General features: G+C 38.1%; 1 protein-coding gene across 2 annotated transcripts; it reads right to left on the bottom strand.

Annotated features, from left to right (window-relative positions):
- Positions 1 to 1,652: 1,652 nt before the first annotated feature.
- GNPDA2 (glucosamine-6-phosphate deaminase 2) lies at positions 1,653 to 27,905 on the bottom strand. Of its 2 annotated transcripts, none has more exons than XM_081084057.1 (7): positions 27,825 to 27,905; positions 24,124 to 24,282; positions 20,626 to 20,727; positions 18,976 to 19,158; positions 11,358 to 11,542; positions 10,116 to 10,290; positions 1,653 to 3,038 (listed from the first exon to the last, which is right to left on the bottom strand). In XM_081084057.1, exons 2-7 carry the CDS (start codon positions 24,245 to 24,247, stop codon positions 2,947 to 2,949), a joined length of 861 nt encoding a protein of 286 aa, XP_080940183.1. In that variant the 5' UTR covers positions 24,248 to 24,282; positions 27,825 to 27,905; the 3' UTR covers positions 1,653 to 2,946. The 2 variants fall into 2 exon arrangements, with proteins under 2 accessions (XP_080940183.1, XP_080940182.1); XM_081084056.1 differs by having other exon boundaries at positions 27,813 to 27,832.

The following is a 27,905-nucleotide window of genomic DNA, read 5'->3' as shown; positions in this document are numbered from 1 at the left end:
TCTCCTTTCTAGCTCTAATAAAATAGGTGAAATATGAGACACATGACAACAGTATTTTGGAAATGGCACTATATTTGAAACTAGAAAAGCATTTAAATACAGTTTAAACAAAAGTGTTTTGTTCTATTATTAGGAAAAAGTTACATGTTGTTATTGGGCACATATTCTGCACCACATATCTATTTGGTATTTGTGCTTTATTAGTATGTTTTCAGTTTGGATACAGTTTCCTTTGACCTCTGACTCTTTAAAAAAATAGTTTTCCTGATACCAATAAAGGTACAAAAAAGTACTTTTCAAAATTTTTAGCATAAATTTCAGTTCTCTCCTTTGGCCATGCTCTCAAATAGATGATTTTCATGATTTAAAGTTGTATACCTTCTAAGTATATCCCCCGGAGGACCTCATATTTTCAAGAAATTTGCAAACCTTGAAATATTATAAACTATGAGTATTGGAATGCCCATCGTTTATTGAGTTTAATATGTGATAGCTACTGTGTTGAGCTCTATAAGCATTCGCTCAATTTATGCAACAATCAAGGTACAGACACTATTACCATCCCATTTTTTAGGGGAAGAAATTCCGACTTTGTACATTGTCTGACATCAGTCATTGACAGCGCTGGAGTTGAAATAGTCTTTTCTTTCTCTAATCTACAATTCTTAGCTACCGTGCTTTTTTACCTCTTATGGAAATATCTTCAATAGGTTTCTTAGTTCTTTCCTTAACAGCAGCTTAGCCCCTGAGTTAAGGAGCTAGAGTGGCCAGAAAGCAGTTTGCTGAGGAGCTTGAGTGCATGGACCTAACCTAGCCTCCTAATGTCAGAGGCAGTAAAGGAAAGATCTAGACTGTGTTTCCGCTAACACATTGAAAGCACAGTAATAACTGTTGAACCATGCACCCAAACAGGTAGCTTTTTAACTAAGATACTACATGACCTTCTAAGGTAGTTAGGGTAGTTTGCAGTAACCAATACTTAACAGGTGTGACTGGAAGATGATACTGATTGAGTAGTCATTTACTAACCATTTATAACACTTAAGGCTTTTACAGCTTCATTTAAATCCATTATAGAATTAAAGCAGTATATTTTATCCCAACAGTTTATTTAACTTCTAATTTATTTGCTATTTAAGTTTTTTAGGAACTTAACTGTAAACACCTGTCAATCACAAAGGTGATTAAGTGGTTACATAAGTAATGCTTCTACTGGATGGGCTTATGACATGCAAAATATTCAGAGGAAAAGGAGCAAGATTAAGAGACTGTAAGCCAGTGGTTCTCAACCTGTGGGTCGCGACCCCTTTGGCGGTCAAACGACCCTTTCACAGGGGTCGCCTAAGACCATCCTGCATATCAGATATTTACATTATGATTCATAACAGTAGCAACATTACAGTTATGAAGTAGCAACGAAAATAATTTGATGGTTGGGTCACAACATGAGGAACTGTATTTAAAGGGCCAGAAGGTTGAGAACCACTGCTACAGGCAGAGTTACTGTCTTTTAACATAAATCTCCTAATTGCATGATGGTAACAAAAAGTTAAATAGGCAGGCTCAATAGCCACTACTAATTGTTGGAATCTTTCAGATGCATGTGTTTAATTTCACTTCTGGAAATAAAATTTAGATAACATTTGTTTATTATAAGCTTTATTGGAATTAAAGATAGAAAACAATATTTTGCTTTGCAGTTTAATGATACAAGTTTTTATGGCAATTTAAAATAGTTTACAAGAATTACATATATATATATATCATCATATTATTCTTTTAGACATATGTAAGGAATAAAGCTAATTATTTATGAAGTTTAACAATCAGAAAATTTTCTTTAAAATAATTTCCTTAAGTGTGTCAGTGTAGGTATAAAGCTCATAATTGCTAAAATACTTACATTAAAAGCATGAACCCTAGTCATTAAATAAAAACAAGAGCACATTTGTAAAAAAGGTGCACAAAAATCATGCTCTTATACATACTTTCCAGAAGGACGTATATGTACTTTTAGGCACTGTCTTCTCTTTAGATTTTCTGTACCTACAATATATAGCAGGACTTTTGATGTCCAGATGCTACTGCAGGAAGATGACTAAGGCAACCACGTGCAGAAAGCTTGTGTAATGCACAGAAAAATGTAAGCTAGCATTTCACAAGTAAAGGTTTGCAGTGATAGTTGTGTCTTCATGTGATTAAAAAAAAAAATCTAACAATGCCACTGGAGTCATGTGAATGTACTTATGTACAAAATCTTCACCTTTAAAAAGACTTTTTAGGCCCTGACTGGTTTGGCTCAGTGGATGGAGTGTCGGCCTGCAGACTGAAGGGTCCCGGGTTCGGTTCTGGTCAGGGGCAAGTACCTTGGTTGTGGGCACATCCCCAGTGGGGAGTGTGCAGGAGGCAGCTGATCGATGTTTCTCTCTCATCGATGTTTCTAACTCTATCCCTCCCCCTCTCTGTGAAAAATCAATAAAATTAAAAAAATAAAAAGACTTTTTAGGCTAGCGGGCGTGGCTCAGTGGTTGAGTGTCGACTTATGAACCAGGAATTCATGATTTGATTCCAGGTCAGAGCACATGCCTGGGTTTCGGACTTGATCCCCAGTGTGGAACCTGCAGGAGGCAGCCAATCAATGATTCTCTCTCATCATTGATGTTTTTATCTCTCTCTGTCCCTTCCTCTCTGAAATCAATAAAAATATTTTAAAGACTTTTTAAATGTTTAAACAGTCATTTCATTTCTGTGCTGTTTTATAGAGCGGCTGGCTTCAAATAAATAGCTGATTATATGACCCAACTACTACTAACTCTAGTATAAAATGAACACATTCTAAATATGGAATGTTTAACATAGATATTGGACTTCAAAAGTGACAATCTTCAAAAATTCCCGTGTTTTATAATATTGCATAGCTGCAAATTCATGTTACAGAAGTTCTATTCATTCAAGCAGAATTTTGCTCCAATCTCCTTCAGTTCCTTCTTTCATACTGTACAGTGGATCCACAAGTTTATTGTGCACATGCATTAAACCTTAAAGAAAAAAAGCACAGTTCTAATTTTTTAAATTTTGAACTATACATTAGAAAACAAAATATTTTATAAGTATATAGGTTTCCATCTGATATAAAATACAAATAGAGACATTTCAAAATGTTTAGTTTTAACTACTAAATACCAATTTATAATATTTATGAATCTAGAACTAGAATTTGTACAAGTTCTTTTGGAGTAACCAGAAGTAGGAGCAGTTCATGTGTTCAGAGCTTCGGTACGACAAAATGACAGATTTTAACACTGACTTGGTTAATACATGTAATTACATGTAAGTTTTGAGTTCAATCCTTGCTCATTTCCTTTGCCAGACTCCAATGAAGGGCTCAGAACTGTTTCCTAAGGCAGCTTTAATTCCTCAGTAGAATACTGTATATCCATTAATCTGGCAAATTAATTTCCACTGTTTTGACATGTATATTTACAATAGGAGTTGATTACAAGCCACACCGAGGAGGATTAACTAAAATAATACAGAAGAGAACCTATATTAAATACTAATTTCCAAGTAGGTTTAAATTTCATCTTAAATTGGTGTGCTTGTAAATTATTCTTAAAGCTTCTTGGGAAATATCTCCCAGTAATTAATGTCTTAATACACACATACTGTATATCTTTGGGGGAAACAAAAAAAAATTGTCCCAATTAGTGAACTAAAGATTTTATATTTTGGAAATTAAAGAAATGAATTAAATTTTTCAATTAAGAACAAAGGCTGGGGAAAGGGTCTCAATGCAGTTTTCTCAGGAAATGGTATTATTGGGTTGGGGAGACAGGGTACTACTTGGTTAGTAAGTAGATGGTCCTTGTTCGAAAAGCTGCAAAAGCACTCTAAAGTGTAAACGGTGAGGATGACCTGCTTTTAAGAAATAAGCAAAGACAGGAACATGCAAAGAACACTGAAGTGTTTGTGTAGTAGGAGAAAAACCAGAAGCGAAGAGTCTTAAAAGGAGAGAAGACAGAAAACTCATTAGTTCATCTCAAGATGACAGACTGCTAACTGCTCAACAGCCTACTTCAGTGTCTAATCAGCAGATTAAATTTAACAAGGTCCAGACCCATTTGTTCCCTTCCAAACCATTTCTTTGCAAGTCTCGATATATGGTGTTATATTTCAATGAGCTGCTAAAGCCAGACCACTACATTCTAGTTTTTCTCTTTCCTTTTTAAATTCAGCAGCAAGACCGGTTTCTACTACATATGCTCCTTGACTTATGATGACGTTATTCCTCATTAAGCTCATAAGTTGAAAATATTTTAAATTGAAAATGCACTTAAACTACCCCAGAGGATGGGTTGTTTACCCTCATGATCACATGGCAGACTTGGCTGCCCTACATCACAAGAGTATTTTACTGAGTATAAGTATCCCAGAACAAGATCAGAACTCAAGGTAGTTTCTCCTGAATGCATATCACTCTTCTTGCACCATTGTAAAGTCAAAGTGAGGGGCTGTCTGTACTTTCAAAATAGATCCCCAACTAGAGGCCCAATGCACAAAATTCATGTAGGGAGCGGGAGGGTCCCTCAGCCCGGCCTTTGCCATCCTGCAATCCGGGACCCCTCACTCCTAACCGGCCACCTGCTCGCTCCTTACCGCTGGGCTTGCCACTCCTTGGTGCTGCCATGGAGGCAGGAAAGGCTCCTGCCATGGCTGCTGTGCTCGCCAGCTGTGAGCCTGGGTTCTGGCTGAGTAGCGCTCCCACTGTGGGAGCACACTGACCACCAGGGGGCAGCTCCTGCATTGAGCATTGACCCCCTGGTGGTCAGTGTGCATCATAGTGACCATTCTGGTCATTCCACTGTTATGGTCACTGGGCTTTTATATAATAGGCTAGAGGCCTGGTGCATGAAATTTGTGCAGGGGGGGGGGTCCCTAAGCCCAGCCTGCACCCTCTCTAATCCAGGACCCCTCAGACATCCCTCTCGCAATCTGGGACCGCTGGCTCCTAACCGCTTGCCTGCCTGCCTGATCGCTCCTAACCACCTCTGCCTGCCTCCCTGATGTCCCTAACTATTCCCCTGCCAAACTGATTGCCCCTAACCGCCTCTGCCTACCGGGCTGATCACCCCCTAACTGCTACCCTGCTGGCCTGATTGCCCCCTAACTACTCCCCTGCCAACTTGATCGCCCCTAACTGCCCTCTCCTGCTGGCCTGATTGCCCCTAACCGCCTCTGCCTCGGCACCCCACCACCATGGCTTTGTCCAGAAGGACGTCCTTTCTAATTAGCATATTACCCTTTTATTAGTATAGATTAACCACAGTTCATCTCCCCATCTACTACCCTAGTTGAAGCCACTCTTCAAATCTAAATCAGTTACTTACAAGTCCCTACTTTTACTCATTTACCCCATTCCATAACAGTTTCTGCACAGTAGGCAACCTAACCTTTTTAAAACAGAAACTGGATTATACCATTTCCCTATTTAAAATTCTCCAACTGCTCTGACCACTTGCAAAATAAATTAGATTTTATTCTGTTGTCTTTACCCATCTGACCGCATGTCCTCTCACTTTCCCACTTTTATGCTGTACTCATCCCTAGGTTTGTTGCTGTTACCCTAGAAAAGCTAAACTTGGTTCTAGTGCAAGATTTGTATACCTGATTCAGCCTGGAATGCTCTTCTCCTTAAGTGAAGTATGACTGTCTCCCTTTTGTTTATTAGGTCTTAGCCTAAAGGTCAACTTAAAATATTCATGCCACTTCACGTTCTTAAAGGCAGTTTTCATTCTTAGAAAATAGGATTTTCTACCATATTTCCAACTAGAAACTAGGTCCAGGACCAAATATTCACTGCCTTAAGACCTGGGCCTATAAAGGTCATTGCACATAGTGAAAAGTATAATAAACATTTATTTTTAAAAGTCTATGAAGGCCCTGGCTGGTGTGGCTCAGTTGGGCATCTTTCTGTGCACCAAAACATTGTGGATTCCATTCCCAGTCAGGGCACATGCCTAGGTTGTGGGCTCAATCTCCAGTAGAGGGCAAATAGGAGGCAGCCAACAACTGATGTTATGCTCTCACATGGATATTTCTCCCTCTCCTTTCCTATCTAAAAATCAAAATCAGTAAACTTCTCTTTAAAAAAAATAATAAGAAATATGCTCAGGCCCTAGCCGGTTTAGCTCGGTGGATAGAGCGTCAGCCTGCGGACTGAAGGGTCCCAGGTTCTATTTTGGTCAGGGGCATGCACCTTGGTTGTGGGCACATCCCCAGTAGGGGATGTACAGGAGGCAGCTGATCGATGTTTCTCTCTCATTGATGTTTCTAACTATCTCCCTTCTCCCTTCCTCTCTGTAAAAATACAATAAAATACATTTTTTTAAAAAATATGCTCAGCTGGCGTGGCTCAGTGGTTGAACATCGACCTATGAACCAGTTCAATGCCTGGGTTGTGGGCTTGATGCCGAGTATGGATCGTGCCGGAGGCAGCCGATCAATGGCTCGCTCTCATCATTGATGCTTTCTCTCTTCCCTTCCTCTCTGAAATCAATAAAAATATATTTTAAAAAATAATAAAAAAGAAAAATTCTGAAGGTTTAGTGAGATGGTGATAATTAGCTTCTTAAAATGTAAAATCAAGATGGAACAAAAAACGTTCATGATAATGTCTTAAAAACGTTACCTCAAGCACATAAAACATTATTTTAAAAAGTAAAAATAAATTAAGCACTAAACTTTTTTCCTGTGGTATACTTTTATCTTTCAAAAGGTATATATTAAAATAAACTTTACTGATGATTCTTACTATTTAAATGTATTAATCTACATTTTCTTCAGGAGCTAAATAATCAAAACCCTTTAAGATTCCTGGTGATGGCAGAAGAAAGGGTAGTAATGTGAATGCAATTTGAAGAATTAGAGATAACTGTAGGATTCATACCCTCCAGTATATATTGAAGTGATACAATAAGTCAATGAGGATAAGGCAAATATAAATTACAGTTATTATATGTCTACGTTCATGAATAACAATTATTCTACCCTACATCAAAACACCTATTGTAAGATGAGGTCTATATACAGCCCAGCAAAGTATCTCAATTCCACTTTTCTCCATATTGAGGAGGCATCCTGACAGAGCTGATATCCTGAACCTCTTCAGCTATGTACAGCTCCAAGGGGAAATAAGAGTGTCCTCAAAGAGGCAAGGCAGCAATTTTCTCATCAACAGTTGTACACTTCAACATGTTTCAGAAAAGCTTAGAATCTGGATAGTGAACTGAAAGAACTAAATACATACAGTCATGTACTTCTGTTTTAAATTATCTTTCACACATGTCTATACCTTTTTGGAAGCAATATAATTTAGACCTTACCATAGCCAGAGCTTACTCTTCTTTAAGGCACTGTAACAGTGGACTGAAGCCTAGACACAGATAAGTCTGATTTCAGTTACCCAGCTCACCCACATATGAGCTGTGTGACTTGGGTAAGTGATTTAACGAGTACCCACTTCACAGAATTGTGAGAGATAAATCAATTAAGTGTAATGTGATTAGAATAGCACCTGGTCATCTAGGTATGGCTATTAAATACTTACTTCACTAAAATGTAAAAACGTTCTGATAACCAAATTGACAAAACCAGACAAGTAAAGGGGTTTACCTGGGGATTTCTGGTACTAGAAAAATGGCAATGTTAAATGAATCTCCTTAAAACTGTCATTAAAATCTGTGGATAATCTATTATTAACTTTTTCAAGTAATCTGACATTTGTGATGAAATCTGAAGGATTACATGGAACTATATGGTAAGACTCTATCCAAGAGCTCAGTCTTATTCACAACTCATCACAGATATTCTCTGCTTTTATTTGTCAAACTAGAGGCCCAGTACATGAACTTTGTGCACAGGTAGGGTCCCTAGGCCTGGCCAGCAATCAGGGCCGATCGAGGCCTTTCTTTCCCTGGCTGCCACCTGCCGGCCGGCCGGGGCCTTCTGTTGTTCTGCGCTGCCCTCTGGTGGTCAGCACACATCATAGCGAGTGGTTGAACTCCCGATTGGTCGAAATCCCAAGGGGATAATTTGCACATTAGCCTTTTATTATATAGGATTACTAAGAAGCTAACAATTTTTCAGTTTATTTGATATATGTATAGCTTGGTAAAAAACTAATAATTTACCTGATAAAAAAATAAATGACTGGAAATAATCTAAGTGTTCCACACTAGGAAATAATTAAGTAAATTATGATATGTCTACTTGACTATTATACAGCCACTAGAGGCCTGGTGCATGAAATTGGTGCAGGGTAGGGTCCCTAGGCCTGGCCTCCTTCCCTGGCTCCTTCCCTGGCTCCCTCAGCGCCCTGCCACCACTGCTGGTTGCCCAACATGTTCTGCACCACCCCCTGGTGGTCAGCGCACATCATAGTGAGCGACCAAACTCCTGCTCTCCTTCCTGGTTGAACTCCCGAGCAGATAATTTTCATATTAGTCTTTTATATATATAGGTTAGAAATACTTCTGAAGAATTTTTAGTAAAATAGGAAAACTTTCACAACACATAAGTGCAAATTACAAAACTATATTCACATGATCAAACTTTAGTTTTAAAAACTAGACTATTTTTACTGTTTGCCAAACTTTTACTTGTGCCACCTTCCAGATTTTTGACATATTCAGACATTTACATGAATTATAAGTTATGCGTTTCCTTTAAATTGACTTAAAAACTTTGAAGTTAATTCATTATATTTCACGAATATGAAATGCTGAACTATTAGACTGTTACAATTATTTTATGTACCACCAAGAAAAAAAATGCTACTAGATAAACTGTGATATGATACCAATTTTAAATACATTCCAATTATGGACGAGATAAAAGTGAAAAAAGTGTGTCTAGGAAGCAGTAAAATATGGTAACTTCTTTAACCTTGATATCCATGAAATATTGGTTTGATTGGTGCAGTATAAATTTTTTAATACATGTTAAATAAACACAGTTACTAGAGTAAAAATATAAAGTTTATATTCACATACTACATACTTTATGGATAATTCACCTACATGTATGACCAATTACATAATATTTTTGTATCAGCTATATAATACAGCTGCTTTATAAAGAGTAGCTATTTATCCCTAGCTGCTTTGGCTCAGTGGATAGAGCGTCGGCTTGTGGACTGAAGGGTCTCAGGTTCGATTCTCCTCCAGGGCACATGCCCTGGTTGTGGGCTTTATCCCCAATAGGGGGTATACAGGAGACAGCTGATCAATGATTCTTGCTTATCAATGATGTTTCTCTCTCTCCCTCTCCCTTCCTCTCTGAAATCAATTAAAAAAAAAAAAGTACCTATTTATAGAGCTTTTTTATGTGTGTGTATTTATATATGGAGTTGGAAAAGCAGGGAATGGCTTCTAAACTGAATGTACTCAAAATTTCCCTGGAAAATCTCTATAATTATTACATCAAGAATATGTGCGTTTATAAATATAACCTGGTATGGTAAGGTTTAAGAAATGCTGAACTAGACTGCAGGAAGAAACAAGAGGAAAATACACATGCAGAAGTCTGAGCAATCAAGCTGCTGCTAACTTGTGGAGTTTATGCCATACTGTTTAATACTTACCCATTATAACTTTAATATGAAAGAGTAATTTGTTTGAAATTTTAATAATTAAATGAGATAGTGGGCAACCCATCTTACTTGCTGATTAGATTCTAAACATAGCCTGGGAAGGGAGGTGAGACAGATAAATAAAAATCAGAAAGCACACATATTTCCTTTGTTTGATTTAATTTTGTATATTCAATATGAAAGTAACATTTTTATTAAATTTTGGATTTTAAGAAAAATCTTATTTATTGAAAATATAGATTGAAGAGATTCTCTTCATAGAAAAAAATAGTAAACTATCTGAAATCTATTACATGACATGAGATATTCTTTGAATATCATTTCTATTCCTTGGAAGAACTGGCTACTGGGTCAGCACATGCCAGTTTTTAATAGGCCACAGTGTAACTCTACAATCACATTAAATTTCAATAGTCATCTACAACAGAACATTCTCACATTCTGCTTTTGAAATGTAAATGCTCACCTTTAAAGTATTTCACAGTTTTAACTCTTAATTCTAAGGTAGCATCTTCATCACACACAAAAATAGTTTGGGGATGCTGCTGGAAAGCTGAAACAGTCCACATGTGATTGACTCCTTCCTCTATTGCTTTGTAGAGAGCAAATGCCTTGTGGGCACCTGTTATGAGGATCATGACCTGAAAAATCATGAACATTACTGTTAATTCTTAAAATATCCCACATGACTGAGAGGCTCTATTTTTCTTTTTAAACGAAGACTTTAGCACCAATATTGTTCGGAGGGTAAAATAAAAATAAACAGCTCCATATTTCTTCATAGTACAAGGTACTTCTATAAAGTAACAGGCAAGCACAAAGTATATCTCCTGGTAAAATAACATCTTGTTATAAAATATTATTGAATATATCTTAATGCCAATGATTATTAACATTAAATTCTGATGAGCATATAAGGCTGACGTGCAGAAAATCTGGAAGAAAACAAAAGGGCTATTTTACAAAAGCAGAATTACAGGTCAATGAAGAATTGATATAACCAGGAATGATATACCAAATTGTTCTAGTCCAGATAAGCAATAAATATTACTTTGAAAAACTAATCTAGAGCAAGAAGCCTGAAGACTGTTTCACTGTACATGTGCTATCTAAAGGTGTCTTGAAAGAAAACCAGGTTTAAAGTCAGAGAAAGACAAGTACCATGTGATTTCACTCATATGTGGAATCTAATGAACTAACAAGTTACAGACAAACTCATAGATAAGAGAGGCTGACAGCTGTTGGGGGCCGGGGGATGCTGGGGAGGGAGTTGAGTAGGGAGGGTAGAGGGATAGAGCCAAACAAGATAAAAATAGTCATGGGCATGAATAACAGTGTAGTGACTGCCAGGGGGGAAGGAGGGTAGGAAAGATGGAAGAGGGTAGAGGGAGGATAAATGGGGATGGAAAGAGACTGGACTGGGGGTGGTGAATACACAATGCAGTGTATAGATGATGTGTTGTAGAATTGTGCACCTGAAACCTGTATAATTTTGTTAACCAGTGTCACCCCCATAAATTCAATAAAAAAGAAAAAGAATTTAGTTGAATTCCAAATATGGCAATGAGACTGACAGAAGTTATTGAATGCTAGATAACAATAAAAATGTGGACAGAATGAAACCAAAGTATCACTAATTTAGCACCACAATTCCTTCAGTATCTATTGATATCAAAGAAAAAAACATTAAAGAACATTTAATTCTTACTTCTCTAGCATCCATCACTGTCCCCACACCAACTGTTAGAGCCATAGTTGGCACCTTTGATAAATCTCCATCAAAATATTTAGCATTTGCCAATATGGTGTCCATTGCTAGGGTCTTTAATCTTGTCCTTGATACTAAACTGGATCCTGGCTCATTGAAAGCGATATGACCATCTGGACCAATTCCTTTCAAAAGAAATACACACAGACACACACATAGAGATATGTAAATAAGGCTCTCAAAATTAAAAAGCCTTTAAGACCAAGAAACAGTTATAATCACACCTACCTTGTTTATTTGATAGCTGAATTTCTAATGCTGCATTAAAATATTTGTTCCTGTATTGGATTCAAAAACTTCAAATGTTTTTCATATGCTTAGCAATAAACTAGCATGATTCCAATAACAGTAAAATTAAGTATCCTATATAATAGAGGTAATATGCAAATTGAACCTCATGCCCTTGCGTCATCAAAAGATGGCTGCCCCCACATCATCACAACATGGCTGCCTCCATGTTGTCACAAGATGGCCGGCAGGCGAAGGCAGATGGGGGCGACCAGGCCTGCAAGGGAAGGCAGTTGGGGGGGGGGTGCAGTTGGGGACAACCAGGCCTGTAGGGGAGGGCAGTTGGGGGTAAACAGGCTGGCAGGAGAGCCATTAGGTGTCAATCAGGCCGGCAGGGGAGCAGTTAGGGGGCGATCTGGCTGACAGGCAGAAGCAGTTAGGGGCAATCATGCAGGCAGGCAGGTGAGCAGTTAGGAGCCAGCAGTCCTGGATAGTGAGAGGGATGTCCAACTGCTGGAATTGGGCCTAAACCGGCAGTCAGACATCCCCCGAGGGGTCCCAGATTGAAGAGGGTGCAGGCTGGGCTGAGGGAAACCCCCGCACCAGTGCATGAATTTCGTGCACAGGGCCTTTAGTCTATATATAAAAGCATAATATGCAAATTGACTGGACAGCGGAATGACCGGTTGGCTATGACATGCACTGACCATCGGGGCAGGTGCTCAACACAGGAGCTGCCCTCAGCCCACAGGCCCCGATCACCCAATGGGGAACGGGGAACTGGGGGTGGGTGGTGGTGGATGCGGGCAGCGCTGGAGCCCCGATCACCCTGCTGAATCAGGCCTAAAGATCACCCTGCTGAATCAGGCCTAAACCGGCAATTGGACATCCCTCTCCCAATCCAAGACCACTGGCTCCTAACTGCTCGCCTGCCTCCTGATCACTCCTAACCCCTCTGCCTGCCTGCCTGATCGCCCCTAAAAGCCTCTGCCTCGGCCCCCACAGCTTGGTCCAGAAGGACGTCCGGAATGACGTCTGGAAGGTTGTTTGGCTGTCCTGTCTAATTAGCATATTATGCTTTTATTATTATAGATAACAATATTTATAAAGTACTTCACATGCATAATCTCAACAACATATATTTAATAATTTTGTGAGACAGATTAGGCATACCTATTTCCCTCATCTCTTTACCTTTTTTTAAGCTCAAAAGGAAACTCAAAAGGAAATGCTGAAGGATAATATATGACCTGTCCAAAGTAACAATTTAGTAACTAATGAGAAGATTCAAATCTAAATGTTCTGATTCCTACCCAAGTGGTCTTTATACTCACACTTTAACTTGTTTGGTTCTAGTCTAGATGGGGCAATTAACTCCACCTTCTCCTCTCTGTAGTATAATTTCCTCACTTATAAAAGTTCTAGACCAGACAAGATATTATCTAGGGCAGTTTTCCTCAAACCTTTTATTACTGTAACCTCTTGTAAGAAATAATCCGATGCTGCAATCTAGTACACAGATACACAATACACACATAAATATAACTAAAACAAAAACTGCATGAAACAATACCCTTCCTAGGAGCCATACAAGCTACTTTGGATAACATTCCATTTCTTTCACAAAACACAACAGGGAAATACTACATGTGCGTGACTATACTGCTTTCATGACTTAATAGTGGGTGACAACCACAACTTGAAAATACTGTTTCAAGGAGATCTACTGCCAGCTCTAATTCTAGGACTGTCTCTAAAATTTAGGTAAAAATATGACATTCCTTATTTAAAGAAAATTGGAAGTATATCTGTTTATAAAATCAAGAATATTTCCATGAAATAATAAATCAATTTTCATTTACATGTACTAGTCAGATTTCTGGCATCCTCAATCAAAAATTAAACCCACCAGTTCTCTGAGCCAAAATATCCATTACATTTATAATGTGCACACTTAATGATAGATATGAGTGTTTTACTGACTCTTAACACACAATTCTGACAAAGTAAAATATGACAAAGAGTAACCTGGTGTTGAAGGAAGAAAAAAGAAATGAAAACCTTGGAAAGCACATGATACTACTACCAAAGCATAAAGTAGGAATTTTTAATGTGGAGAAATAAAGGCAGACCTACATGAGGTTAATATGTACGGACTGTTTTCACTAATAAGTACGTATCTGCTTGTAAACACAAGTTTTAAATTATAGATACACACATGTCTCTCTAGATTGTAAAACTGTTCTGTTTCACCTCTTAAGTATACATCTGCCCAAATATTTATATTTCTCTAAATATGTATAAAGTGGAAAGGATGTAACCAAGAAAATAAAAAGTTCCAGGAAAAATAGGAAGTCCTCCAAGATCAACACTAGTGGTCTCACTGGTGGTTTGGGTCATACAAATGTGTACAGCAAAACTGAAATGATCAGCAATTGTTCATGATGGAAAGGGGTCAATACATTCCTTTACTGACCATGAATAACTATCAGAAATTGCACTTCCTAATATAAAATTGTATTTTTTAAATGTTCATAATGTTTTACAAAGCTTTATAAAACTTTCTTAAAAGTAATCATGAAATCTAAAAACCATGGCTAATTCTTATTCAGTTTTTAAATTGAAACTAAACTATCAAAACCTTTATGAAACATCTCTAAAACCTCCATCTGGATTGTACAGGGTGAAGCAAAAGTAGATTTACAGTTATTTGTATGGAAAATCATACAATAATTCACTAATACAAGAATAAACTGTTTCACATAGAACTGTAAACCTACTTTTGTCCCATCTTGTATATCTTTCTTGTGCTCCTATAGATCTATAAGGTAGGTTGTAAACTTCATGAGAGTAAAAACTTTATCTTCTTCATTACTGTATCCTTACCATTTAGAACAAGGCACACAGGAGGCTGAATAAATGAGCGGATGGTTGCTATTCTTTGATATGCTCAGTTTCTCCCTCCTTCTTCTACCCTGCTCTGCTCCCCTCACAACAGGGGCTAGAACAATCATAATACTTCTATGTCTCTTACGCAGAATGATTATGGTCTAGGGATAAGTGGATGTCCCAACCTGAAACAATTGGACCTTCTCTCCAGAAAATCTGAAACCGGACCAGGGACACTGGAAGAAACAAGGCACGGAGCGCTGAGGCACTTGGTGAAAGCACTGCGGGTGAGTGTTGGTGAGTTCCTGCTTCGGAGATCCGAGGCTCCTGGTTCTTGTGCTTCCAAAGACTTGGGTCTTTGGGTTGTTTTTTTACAACTCTTCTATCCAGTCTAGAATCATTTTAATTAATTCACTTTTGGTCCCAGTAGATTATGTTTCTTGCAAACTAAAGTATCTAATCAATCACGTAACCAAAGTGTTAAGGTTTTCTCCACTGTCTTCTTTTTTTCTTTTTAAAAACAAATCATCTTAAGATGATTTTAAAGTTCATAATGGCTTTGGAGTGTGTTTATAAAATTCCATGTTTGTGTATTTTATTGCTGGAGTGTGTCAGGGATGGCAGGATATTCCATATTTTTTTCTCTCAACACTTTTGTCATCAAATGAAAAATGAGAACTTCTGAGAGTACATTTCCTCCTTTTTCTTTTCTTCAGAGGAAGGGGAACGGGAACTCCTGCTGCACTCCCCAGGAGTGAGCAATGTGGGTTAAAATACTTCAACTCCCCATTTTGGCCTCAAACCCAACCTGCAATCTCTAATCCAACTTTACCTTTAATAAAGCTGGTATTTTGATCCCATTTGGCTCAGTTCTTAGTGTTTTTATTAAACAAACCCTGGAACAAAAGAAGGGTTAGTGGTAAGACCCAGATACCAAGTCTCATCTTGAAAATCCAATGATAACAAACCTAGATCAACAAAGGTAAAAAATCAAATGAGATTCTTTCATGAGTACACATCCAATAACAGAGTATCCCAAACAGTAAAAAGTTCAAAGAAAATGCAATAAGCTAACTCTTCATTCCCTATACAGAGAGTAAGCATGTCCTCTGGATGGTAAATATAGACTCAGACTCTGCATCATCACATGATTACAAATGAAGATGTTAATGCAGCGGTTCTCAACCTGTGGGTCGTGACCCCTTTGGCGGTTGAACGACCCTTTCACAGGGGTCGCCTAAGACCATCCTGCATATCAGATATTTACATTACAGTTCATAATAGTAGCAACATTACAGTTATGAAGTCGCAACGAAAATAATTTTATGGTTGGGTCACTACATGAGGAACTGTATTTAAAGGGCCAGAAGGTTGCACTGTGTTAATGGAAGAGGCAGGAAAATCCTCTTACATTTTTTTGTGGAGGGAGAATTACTACAGAAAACTTAAGATAAAAATTGGTTAAAAAAACAAAGCAAAGTTATTTCCAGTAGTAAAAGTCAGTGATAAATAATTATAATTTATGCACCATTTGTTTCAATGGTTCAGATGGCTTATAGTGAGGAAATGCACCAAAAAAATTGAGCTAAAAGGAAATGAGAAGTGACTCAAAGCTATGGGGAAAGAAGAAAGTTGTACTAGAAATCTTTGATAAGGGAGATTCAGCCTTAAATATTATATTAAGCTATAGATGCTTTCTGGAAAGAGATCTTACCAGTTTCCCCCCCCCTCCCCCCCCAGTAAATTCCTGGCAATGAGTCCCTAAGGGATTTGCTACCTGGATCCTCTGCAAATTCAATGAATAGGAAAAAAAGTCCTCAATGAAAAAGTAAAAAAAAAAAAAGAAAAATTCTTCATGCATTAAATAATGAATCTCTAATAACTACATGCCTTTTTCTATAACAGTAGATGAGTGAAAATTCCTTGCAATAACTAAGATAAGCAGTTCAGGTATATTATATTACAGTAATTCTACGAGATTTGGTATGGATTTGAGGAAATCTAAAGAACACATGGGGAGTGCACTCCTTAAACGTTCTCAAGTGCCTATTGCCTTAGTCTCGATACTGGCAGGTACAAATAGTAATTATCTCAGAACTGAGACACACGAACAAACGTGGAGTGCAAATGTTTTCCAGGAATGTTGAGGTAATATTAGCAAATTTAATTTAACACACAGATAACCTTTTTAAAAAATATATATTTGTATTGATTTCAGAGAGGAAGAGAGAGGGAGATAGAAACATCAATGATAAGAGAATCATTGATTGGCTGCCTCCTGCACGCCCCCTGCTGGGGATTGAGCCTGCAGCCTGGGCATGTGCCCTTGACTGGAATCAAACCTGGGAACCTTCAGTCCCCAGGCCAACGCTCTATCCACTGAGCCAGACGGGCTAGGGCCACACAGATAACTTTTCTACTATGAAAAGCAAAATAGTCTAACTTGGGATTCTTGCTCAAATAAAAGCCATTCTATCTACACAAGAAAGTAACTGATATTGGTTCTGCTAGGCAGAGATAAAAATACCAGGTTTGTCTCAGTGGATAAAATGTTGGCCTGCGAACCTAAGGGTCCGTGGTTCAATTCTGGTCAAGGGCATGTAACTCGGTTGCAGGCTCCTTCCCCAGCTCGGGCCCTGGTCAGGGCACATGGAAGAGGCAACCAATCTATGTGTTTCTCTCACATCCGATATTTCTCTCTGCCTTTCCCTCCCCCACTCTCTCTAAAAACCAATGGAAAAATAACCTCAGGTGAGGATTTTAAAAAATCCCATAAAAAGAGAAAATTTTAATCTTTCTGGATACCTTTATAGGCAATTCAGTAAAAAGGCAGGAAATTTAGTAAATTATGGAACAATTATTTCAGCATCCCCAGTTCAGAGAGAAAAGACTGAACTAACACTTAATGGAATATCAACTATATACCAACCACTGTGCAAGGCATTTTATACATGTTTTAACAGTTAATTCTCACAAATTATGCAATTGTTAATATTAATACTGTTTTACAAATGACTTAGTTATTCTGAACTGCAATTAACTTATCAAGGTCATACAGGTAAGTGGCCAAAACAGGATGCAAATTTATTTCTGACTATAAAACCCAATTTTCCCTAAGGACAACTAACCACCTCAACCATACTTGGCCACCTCAACCATAAATTAACCTCATACAGCTCCACTGAAAATCTAATCTGTGTACTTTTCAGCAGTCTTCTAATAAATTAATTATAAGATAAATCCAGAGTACTTAATTAATTTAGAACTTTAGTATGTTTAGTTTAATACTAAAGAATCTGCCAAAAAACTATTTTAGGTTCAGTGTAATTAATGGTATTCTAATGTTACATACTATTTTAATGGTAATGAATTAGCTATCTCATGCTCATACTGATGACAGAAAACTATGTTGTCATTACAAAGGAAGAAACTCTTCCACCTATTTTTAATGATAATTATGCACAAACATATACACACATATAAATTTCAAGAGGAATTTCATCAATTCAACATTTACTCACTTTGTAATTTATTAAGATAACTTGAGACCTGGTGCATGATCCTGGTGGAGGGGTTGGACCAAAAACGGCAGTCTGACATCCCCCAAGGGGTCCTGGATTGCAAAAGGGCACAGGCCAGGCCAAGGGACCCCACGGGTGCACCAATCTGTGCATCGGGCCAGTTTCGGCCCAATCCCCACAGGTCAAGCCGAGGGACCCCTCTGGTGCACAAATCTGTGCACTGGGCCTCTAGTATGCATATAAGACCTGTCATTAATCTCTTCCTGCCCATCCCCCTCCCCCCTTCTTTCCAAGATTCACCAGTCTGTTCCACATTTCCAAGCCTGTGCATTGAGCGTCTACCCCCTGGTGATCAGTGTGCATCATGTGAACGGTCGAACGGCCGCTTAGGCTTTTATATATGTAGATTATACTGCTTAATTCATATTAACTAAAGGCTGCTGATAAATAAAATCTTACATCATCCTTAACTGATTTCTTAGTGAGATAAAGTAATTTAAGTTACTAGTACAGAAATGCTAAAATGCACCTGTTCCACATGCAAACTTTTAGAGAGTTAACCCTGTAATTTGATAAGAAAACTGGGTTGCAATGAAAGAAATAGGATAAGAATATCATTTAGAAAAAGAAGCACATCACTTGTTTTGTAAGATGTAGTATGCTGTTAATTCTGAAGAGGTAATTAGAAGAATTTGGCAGGGATTGGGACCTATTTCTCCGGATGTAATTTAAACAATTTCAAATTGCAAACTTAAGATTATTTTTTGGTGAAAAAGTAAAATAGAAATCAGTAGCTGAATAAATGTGTATTGTAGACAAAGTTGTTCTTTACACCTACACAATGGTAAGATTTATTTTTTTAATTCATAGCACCTAACTGAAATATTAACAAATGATTAATGACAAAATGCTTTACATACCTCCAACAAAAAGATCAATTCCTCCAGCTTCTTTTATTTTATCTTCAAATGCATCACATTCTGCTTGTAAATCTGCAGCATTCCCATCAAGGATATGAGCATTATTAGGATCTATATCAATATGCTTAAAAAAGTTATTCCACATGTAAGAATGGTAGCTTTCAGGATGCTGTCTGGGAAGTCCTAAATATAAAGTTAATAAATAAAAATGTAATCATTTTCAGAAATAAATCTAAAATCTACTTTTCTGATTAAGCTCTAAATTCGACTTAAAATACATAATCTTTCTATACCATATTCAATTTTAAAGCATTTTTATGTGGAAAATATGCTAGGCATTATTTTAAGAACTGTACATACATTTGTTAAATCAATTAATTTGTATATCTATGGAAATATTATCACTCCCATTTTACAGATGAACAACAGAAGCACAGAAAAGTTAAATAACTTTCTTAAAGTCACATAGCTCACAGAAGGGCTGGAATTCAAACTCGGAAGTCTACTTCATGTGCATTTAGCCATTATACTCCATTTCTCAAATATGTAAATTTTTTAAAATACATTTTTATTGATTTCAGAGAGGAAGGGAAAGGGGAGAGATAGAAACATTAATAATGAGATAGAATTATTGACTGGCTGCCTCCTGCTTGCCCACACTGGAGATCGAGCCTGCAACCTGGGCATGTGCTCTTGACCGGAATCAAACCTGGGACCCTTTAGTCCGCAGGCTGACACTCTATCCACTGAGCCAAACCAGCTAGGGCTCAAATATGTAAAATTTTAACTAATGGAATTGATTTATGTGTTAATATCAACATAAATTAATTAACCATACAACTAAAATGTTGGTCCATGTTCCCCCTGTATTCTTTTTATATGCCTGCAAAGTACATTGAATCACAACAGTTCTTTGGCTATCACTTAGGCTACCATAAAGTGTCTTATTATATTTAAACTAGAGGCCCGGTGCTTAGGCCCGCTCCCCGGGGAGTGGGCCTAAGCAGGCAGGTGAACATCCCCCAAGGAGTCCTTAGTGCTGCCACAGAGGCCTGAGAGGCTCCAGCCATCGCTGCTGCACTCACCAGCCATGAGCCAGGCTTCTGGCTGAGCGGTGCTCCCCAAGGTAGCTCACTGACCACCAGGGGGCAGCTCCTGCATTATATGCATCACAGATCTTTCTAGTGAAGCAAGTTAACAATCAATAAATTATAAAAGCATTACAACTACAAATATAGCCTTATACTTAGAAAACCTTTATTTTACTAACTTTTACATACATATTACTTTATTCCTCACAAGACTGGTTTTAACTTTGCTTTAAGGAAAAATACAAAGAGAATGAGAAATATGAAGAGATTAGATCAAAGTTATAAGACTGGTCCACTGCAAAGCCCAAGATGAATACAGATCTTCGGATTTCTAGTCCCAAATTCCTTCTACCATATTGTGCTATCGCAAAAATAGAGTTTTTTTTTAATAAACTCCCAACCTCATCACAAGGCTATACATTATATTCTAGAAATATATTCATACTATATTAAAAACAAAATTTCAAATAATATATTAAATATTCTCAAAATAGTCATTTTATTTAATATATACTATATATGACATATACAAATAATACATTCAAATAATATAGCTTACCTACATATTCATCCATGTTAAAGGTCTTCACATATTTAAAAGAAAGGAATCCATTCTTGTGGTATTCTATTAGTTTTTTATAACATCCTAATGGTGTACTCCCTAAAATAGATAAAAAATACACTTTCTAACATAAAAATCTAATTTAAATATTGACAATAACTTTACCCTATATTTCTTATTTATCAGGCAAACAGTTATTATTTTAAATATGTACCCAATTAAAATATGTTGAATTAGTCTTTTCAAGGTAGAAATTTTACTAAACTAGAATTTGCTGATAAAGTTGGAAATCTGTCAATGAAAACTATAGTTCAGAAAATTATTCCTGAGTCGTTAGGTATTTGGAATTAATGTTGTACATTCCAAGATTAGAAACTTTTAGAGAGCACATTTGAATCTTTTAACATAATTTACCTTTGGAGAAAAAAGTTGAGAGGATTTGTAGCATAAATGATACATAAATGGATCAACTATTGACCAAGTATTGCAATCAAAAGGAAAATGAAAGATAAATTTAAATATTGTCCCTACTTTCAAAATAGATTCTGAACCTGGCCAGGATCAAGGAACCTTAGCCTTTAAGTTTTTAACTGGAGCTTGTTTCTCATTTGTTATCATGCATTATCTTCAGTATCTATCAACTAAATGTATAATGTAAAATGACTAAGAAATGGGATCTTGGCTTTGGGCACTTCATCTGAATTCCTGATTTATTTTATAAATGTAATTCACATGTTTTATAAAATTAAGAGATAGTCCTGTAAGATATGGTACAATAAAGATAAATGAATTGAGCCACTTGAGGATGGCTTCCCTTTGTTTTCTGAATCTGCTCTGGTTTGTCATCTCAACTACTAACCGGAAGATTAGATTGCCTGCATTCTTAGAGCAAGCACCTTGGTCCTCCCATCATCACAAAACAAAACACCTGCACACAAAATTCCTACTGACATGGCAGGCAGATGTATGATAGAGCTCTCTGCAAAAAAAAATACACACACACACACACACACACATTCTAGAATAATAAAAAGACTGTCTCTCAGTTGAGATGACAATAATAGAAGTGCCTATAAATAATAACTATGATATAGACAGATTCAGAGAATAGAAGCCTATTAGATTTTCTTAAAGTTAAGCATACATATTGTTTTAAAATGCAATTAATAATTTAAAATTTATGTGGTCAAATTTTACAATTCCTTCTCAAAGGTTTATAGCCTACTAATATAAAACCTGACTAAAAAATGAATGAATATGTTTTTTCTTTTTCCTTCTAAAAGCATATATATTCTATCTTTCATTGTTAAGGGAATAGTTATAGAAATCCCTCCTTAATTTAAGGCTATAAAAATAAAAAGGTGAGAAGTTGTCACAATGGTGATAACAAAAAACATACATTTTCTGTTTTCATCAAAGTGGCTGAAAGATATGGTACAGGGTATATTGATGAAATAAAATTTGCTTTACTCATTTACTAACATAACTTTTAGCAAGTGCTTACTATAATTCTGATAAAACAAAGATTAAGACTACTTCTATCCTAACCCGGCTGGTGTTGCTCATAGTTGAGCACCTACCCATGAACCAAGAAGTCACTGGTTTGGTTCCAGGTCAAGGCATATGCTTGGATTGCGGGTTCAGTCCCCAGTAGAGGCTACGCAGAAGGCAACCTATCGATGATGTTTCTCTCATCGATGTTTCTATCTCTCTATCCCTCTCCCTTCCGCTCTCTCTAAAAAATAAAAAACATTTTTTTAAAAAAGACTATTTCTATCCTAGAAGAACTAAAACGAAGGAATAGACAAGTACAAAATAACCATAACACAAGGAAAATATAAATAACCTATAAGAAACCCAGAGAACTATCGTAAAGCTGAGAAAACTATAGTCTTGCTTGTTGGAGGAAAGATCAGAGAAAATGGCATTTCAACTGAGTCTTGAAGGAGTAGCATTCCAACAGTGGAAGATGGGGTAAGTTGTAATTGAGAATTAACAAAAAAGATGGGGGAGGAGTTTCAGAGATGACAGTTGTATGCCTACCATGTGCTAGATGCAATGCTAGTGTTTTCATACATTAACTCATGCAAATCTCACAACCTTGGGACGTTGGCATTATCTTTCCCATTGTGAAGAGGAAAGAATTGGGTCAAAATGATTAAAGAATTTGCCAAATATCACCTGGCGGTGAAGCCAGAGATTCAAGAGACTCTGGTTCCAGAGTTTTCATTATATAACATGAGTGAAAATAAAGCCAGCACATTCAAGACTATTCTTTGAACTAAGAGCAGACTAATTTGCCAGTCACGATTCAGTGTAGGGGAATGGTGGAAATAAGTCAGGAAAGTAGGTCAGGCCCACACCACACCATGCAGGCCCTTAAATATCAAACTTGCTAAAAAATCACTTCAATAAATACATATTAAGCAGAGATACTTCAGAAATTATGCTCCCTCGGAGGATAATTCAATACATCGCGTTACTTGCAATTACAGAAATGTATGTTCAAATTTCAAAAACACAGGGGCTGGGGCAGCTGTATTAGTAGGCGGGTATACTACCCAAAATAAAGTGCAAGTTGTGTATCTAAATACACAAAAATATGTTTAGCACTGTTGGCATTTATGACTCTGAAGCCTTTCGGCCCTCACACTTAAATTACTGTTTATTTCTGTATCATAATTAAGACAGAGTGATTGAGTTAGCTAGCCTGAATGTAGCCCAGGTTTACAATATGAACACTGATACCACTGGGGCTCACATATCAGAACTGCAATGGCTGAGGGGACCGGCACTGGTGTGTACAATTTTAGAAGATCTCTCTCTGCCATTCTCATCAAGATCTACTGCACTGGACCAAAAAACAAAAAGTAAAATGAAAAAAAAAAAAATCAACTTGGTGAGTTAAAGGGTAACTTTCATAGAAATTATGCAAGTGGGAAATATATTATGATTGTATCTTTTTTGTAGTTGGCATGTATGGGGGGGAGGGAGCAGGAAGAGAATATACTGTCTAAATAAAACACACTTAAGGAACTTTAATTTATTTAGTATTTACAGTATACAAGGACTTGCGCAAGCATGCTTATTGAGCCCCGAAACAGATGGTACGTTGTTATTATCCTTATCTTTCTATAAGGTGAGGAAACCGAGGCTTAGGGATATAGAACAAATGCCTTGCAGTAACAAGAAAGTAGCAGCTCTGATTCCAAGCCCAATACTCTCTCCTGTGGAAGTCTACAATATCAAATAGAGTGTCACAAGATCAATGACACTGCTTGGTTATTTTTAAAGAAAACCTTAACAGAGAACTAAATCCAATAAAATATGTAACAAATGCTTGTTTATCCTGCCATGAAAATATACCAATATGCAATTTTTATAATATTTATATAATAGGAAGAAAATAAACACAGATTCAGTCAATACTTTAGTAAAGGAAACCCTTCAATCCCATAACCGTAAGTTTCTAAAATGGGGAAAATGGTGCATTACCTGTTGGTAAACCCAGAGTAAAGTATCTGTCTTTTCCAGGTTTGAACTGAATGATGCGATTACAGATGTATTTGGCTGCCCACTCACTAGCCAAGTCATAGTTATCAAGAATTACAAGCCTCATTATGGTGACGCACAGCTTCCAGGACAAGTTCAAACCTAGAAAATCCATTTAGAACACTTTAATTTACCGATACTTAAATAGAAGTGCAACATACTGATGATTTCAAAAAAGACATTAATTAAGAAAGACGTGTATTATACAAATACAATCTGTACTTTCTTCTTTCTATAACCATTAATCCCCTCTCTGCCCTCTTCCACCTCCACCACTCTTACCCCCGCCCAGCCCTATCTCCGACCACCTAGAATCACCACACTGTTGTCCACATCCATGAGTTCTCTTTTTAGCTCACCCCCTTCCCCAAACACCGACCCCCTTCCTGGAGAGCTGTCTGCTTGCTCTCTCTGAGTCTGTCTCTGTTTTGCTTGGTAGTTGTTTGTTCATTGTTGCAGATATGAATAAAATTACATGGTATTTGCTTTCTTTGACTGGCTTATTTCATTTAGCATAATGTATAATGTTCTCCAGGTCCATCCATGCTGTGGTACATTTACTAGTACAATCTGTACTTTTAAAATAATAATAATAGCTGTTCTCTTTTGAACAGACCTTGGTTTCTGGGCAATGGGCTAGGTTCGTGGTTGGCAAACTGCGGCTCGCGAGCCACATGCGGCTCTTTGGCCCCTTGAGTGTGGCTCTTCCTAAGCCTTTGGAGTATCCGCATTAAGTTAATAACAATGTACCTACCTATATAGTTTAAGTTTAAAAAATCTGGCTCTCAAAAGAAATTTCAATCGTTGTACTGTTGATATTTGGCTCTGTTGACTAATGAGTTTGCCGACCACTGGGCTAGGTATATACTAATCTTTACAATAATCTGCTAAAATAAATATAATGGCCTAGTCTTAGATGAGGCAGGGGTGGGCAAACTTTTTGACTGGAGGGCCACAATGGGTTCTTAAACTGGACTGGAGGGCCGGAACAAAAGCATGGATGGAGTGTTTGTGTGAACTAATATAAATTCAAAGTAAACATCATTACATAAAAGGGTACGGTCTTTTTTTTTTTTTTTTAGTTTTATTCATTTCAAATGGGCCGGATTCGGCCTGCGGGCCGTAGTTTGCCCACGGCTGGGACAGACACTCACACAATTTAAGGTCACACAATTACTAAGTAACAAAACCAGAATTCATACCAAGGCAAATTTACAATGAAGACACCACTCACTGTCTCTACAAGGATATTGTATAAATCAACATAAACCTAAAGGCAAACAAAGCAGTACAGTACTCATTTCTTGGTTGCAAGTTAATGGTAGTGATGGTTACTCAGCAACTTTTGGATTATTTACTAAAAATCCAGAATTCTCCCTATAAATAATGTAAAAAACAAACCTCCCTTTATTAAATAATGTTCTTATAGAAATGATACCTGCACTTTAAAAAAATTCAATCAATATAGAAAGGTACAAATAAGTTTTAAAAAATCAACCAAAATCCTACCACTCTTAATTCTAATATTATTAGGTATACATTATTCTAGATATGTATGTAATGCACACATATAAATAGAATGTATACAAATAAATTTTAATAATGGGATCATACAAGACATACTATTTTTTGAGTACAGTGGGGTCTTGACTTACAAGTGTCCCGACTAACGAGTTTTTTTGAGCTATGAGCCATCTCTTGGCTGACTTTTTGCTTTGAGTTGCAAGCTCAAAAAATTCGGGTTATGAGCCAGCTTCAGATACCCCACCACTAGTTGGTGCAGTGAACGTCACAGTGATTTGACATACGAGTAATTTGAGTTATGAGCTCCGTCACGGAACAAATTAAACTCGTAAGTCAAGGCTCCACTGTATTTAAAGATACTTTCATTTGAGATAATTTTTTCATTTTTTTAAATTAAACATATTTGGATAATATTGCTTAATAAGATTATATAGGTTTTGACATACTATTTTTAATAAAAATCTTAACACTAAATTTTTCCTGCATTTAACAAAAGAAAAAGAAAACAAAATGAACTAACAAAACTGCTGATCTTTGGGGGAAATTTTTTCTTCACAAAAAGCATTTCAGTTCCTAAAAGAATAAAGTTAAGAAAAAATATTACACAAATATTAAAAGAGCAGTGTCATTTAAAAGCTATATGATTCCATTTTAGACAATGTGGACTGACCTACAATTATTAAACAGAAAAATACATTCTTCCACTTTCTTACATCCTGATTTCTGTAAGATGTATTATTTTTGTATTGTCAAGATTTACAACATTTACACTATGACTACAGTTTCCAGATTTTAATTCGTAGTTGTATATTTCCACAATTCCAGATTTTAACTTAGTTTTATACTTAGAAACTACTTCAGCAGCAGCCCTGAAATCTGTACCCACACACTTTTACATACATAACAAGACAAATTCTTTAACGGGAGTAGATTTCATTACAATAAATAGATGGAACCTGAAAGATGTCTTTAGGACCAAAACAATTTATAATTCTGGCATAACCACTACTATGATCACCAACATCTAGAATTCTGGCACAGTAAGAGGTAAATCGCATTTGCTTGTTAAAAATATAGATTCGCAGGCCCCTCTCACGAGACAGCATTTCAGAAACGGGGTCCCAGGGAATCCGCATTCCTACAAATATCACAGGAGACTCTTACTATTAGGTTAAATCGGGGGGAAAACACACCCTACAAGATGACTGCATTGGAAAGAGGTTCAAGCAAGTCTCTCAGGTCAGGTCCCGGCGAGGCGGGTCTGTTTTTGGTGGTGGTGGTGGTGGTGTTTGGGGGGAGGAGGGGAGGGGCAGGTATGTTCTTTAAGCTCTTCGGAGAGCTCAGAATTCACTCCCCAAGTTCCCACTGAACCACTCGCCCAGAGCACAGCAGCATGTTTCTGCAGCATTTATGCAGATTAGAGAATTTCTCAGAGACCCAAACTCCCGTGGCCTGGGCAGCACCCAGTAAACGGCCAGCACCACTCGGCCCCGCCGGGTGCTGATTCACTCCGCCCGGTGCGGCTCGGGGAAGGGCGGCCGACCCTCAGCCTCGGAGCCGGCTCCCCCGGGTGCAGGGTCTGCGGGGGAAGGACTCCAGGACCCACGCTCCGGGCTGGCTCCCGACACCGCCCCGCCCCGCCCCGCCCCGCCCCGAGAAGGGCTCCCCATCCCCACAGGGAGAGGAAGGGGGTGCGCGGCAGGGGGGAAAGGGGTGCGGGGCTGGGGGGCGGGGCAGGGAGGGTAAGGAGTTCGGGCCGGGGCGCCGGATCCAAAGCGCGCCCCGAGCAGCAGACAGGGCTGCAGACCCCCGACCCGGTGGCCGCTGCGCCCCGTCGCTGCAGAAGCCGAGGCCAGAAGCCTGTGAGGGCGACTTCCGAGTGTTTAACACGAGTCAGGGGAGAGCCGCCGGGAGGGGCCCGGCGAGATGCGGTCACCCTCCCGCCGCCCTCCCTCCCCCCACCCCCTCCGTCCCCCCGCTCCTCCAGGCCCCCGGGACCCACTCCGCCGGGCGCCACGTCCCCGAATCGGCACTAAGCCCCCCGGAGGGGCAGGACCAGCCAGGTGAGCCCACCCACTCCCCTTCCCGGCCCACAGCCCCAGACTCACCCGCCGACTCACCTGCTCTTCCGGCACCGCCACCCCCGGAACGGCCCGCCCCTCGCAGCCTCCGAGCGACCCTGCCCCGAGCCGGAGACCCGG

This window comes from Myotis nattereri (genome assembly GCF_964212035.1).
Source record: "Myotis nattereri genome assembly, chromosome: 1".
NCBI classification, from domain to species: domain Eukaryota; kingdom Metazoa; phylum Chordata; class Mammalia; order Chiroptera; family Vespertilionidae; genus Myotis; species Myotis nattereri.
This window is presented reverse-complemented; position numbering and strand designations above follow the sequence as displayed.

What these genes read in the sequence shown, in the direction of transcription:
- GNPDA2 (XM_081084057.1), bottom strand. Translation starts at nt 24,247, where the DNA reads ATGAGGCTTGTAATTCTTGATAACTATGACTTGGCTAGTGAGTGGGCA. An exon ending in AATTGATCTTTTTGTTGGAG is followed by an intron (nt 11,543 to 18,975) that starts GTATGTAAAGCA and finishes TTCTTTTGAAAG; the next exon opens with GAATTGGTCCAGATGGTCAT. An exon ending in AACTGTGAAATACTTTAAAG is followed by an intron (nt 3,039 to 10,115) that starts GTGAGCATTTAC and finishes TTTTTCTTTAAG; the next exon opens with GTTTAATGCATGTGCACAAT.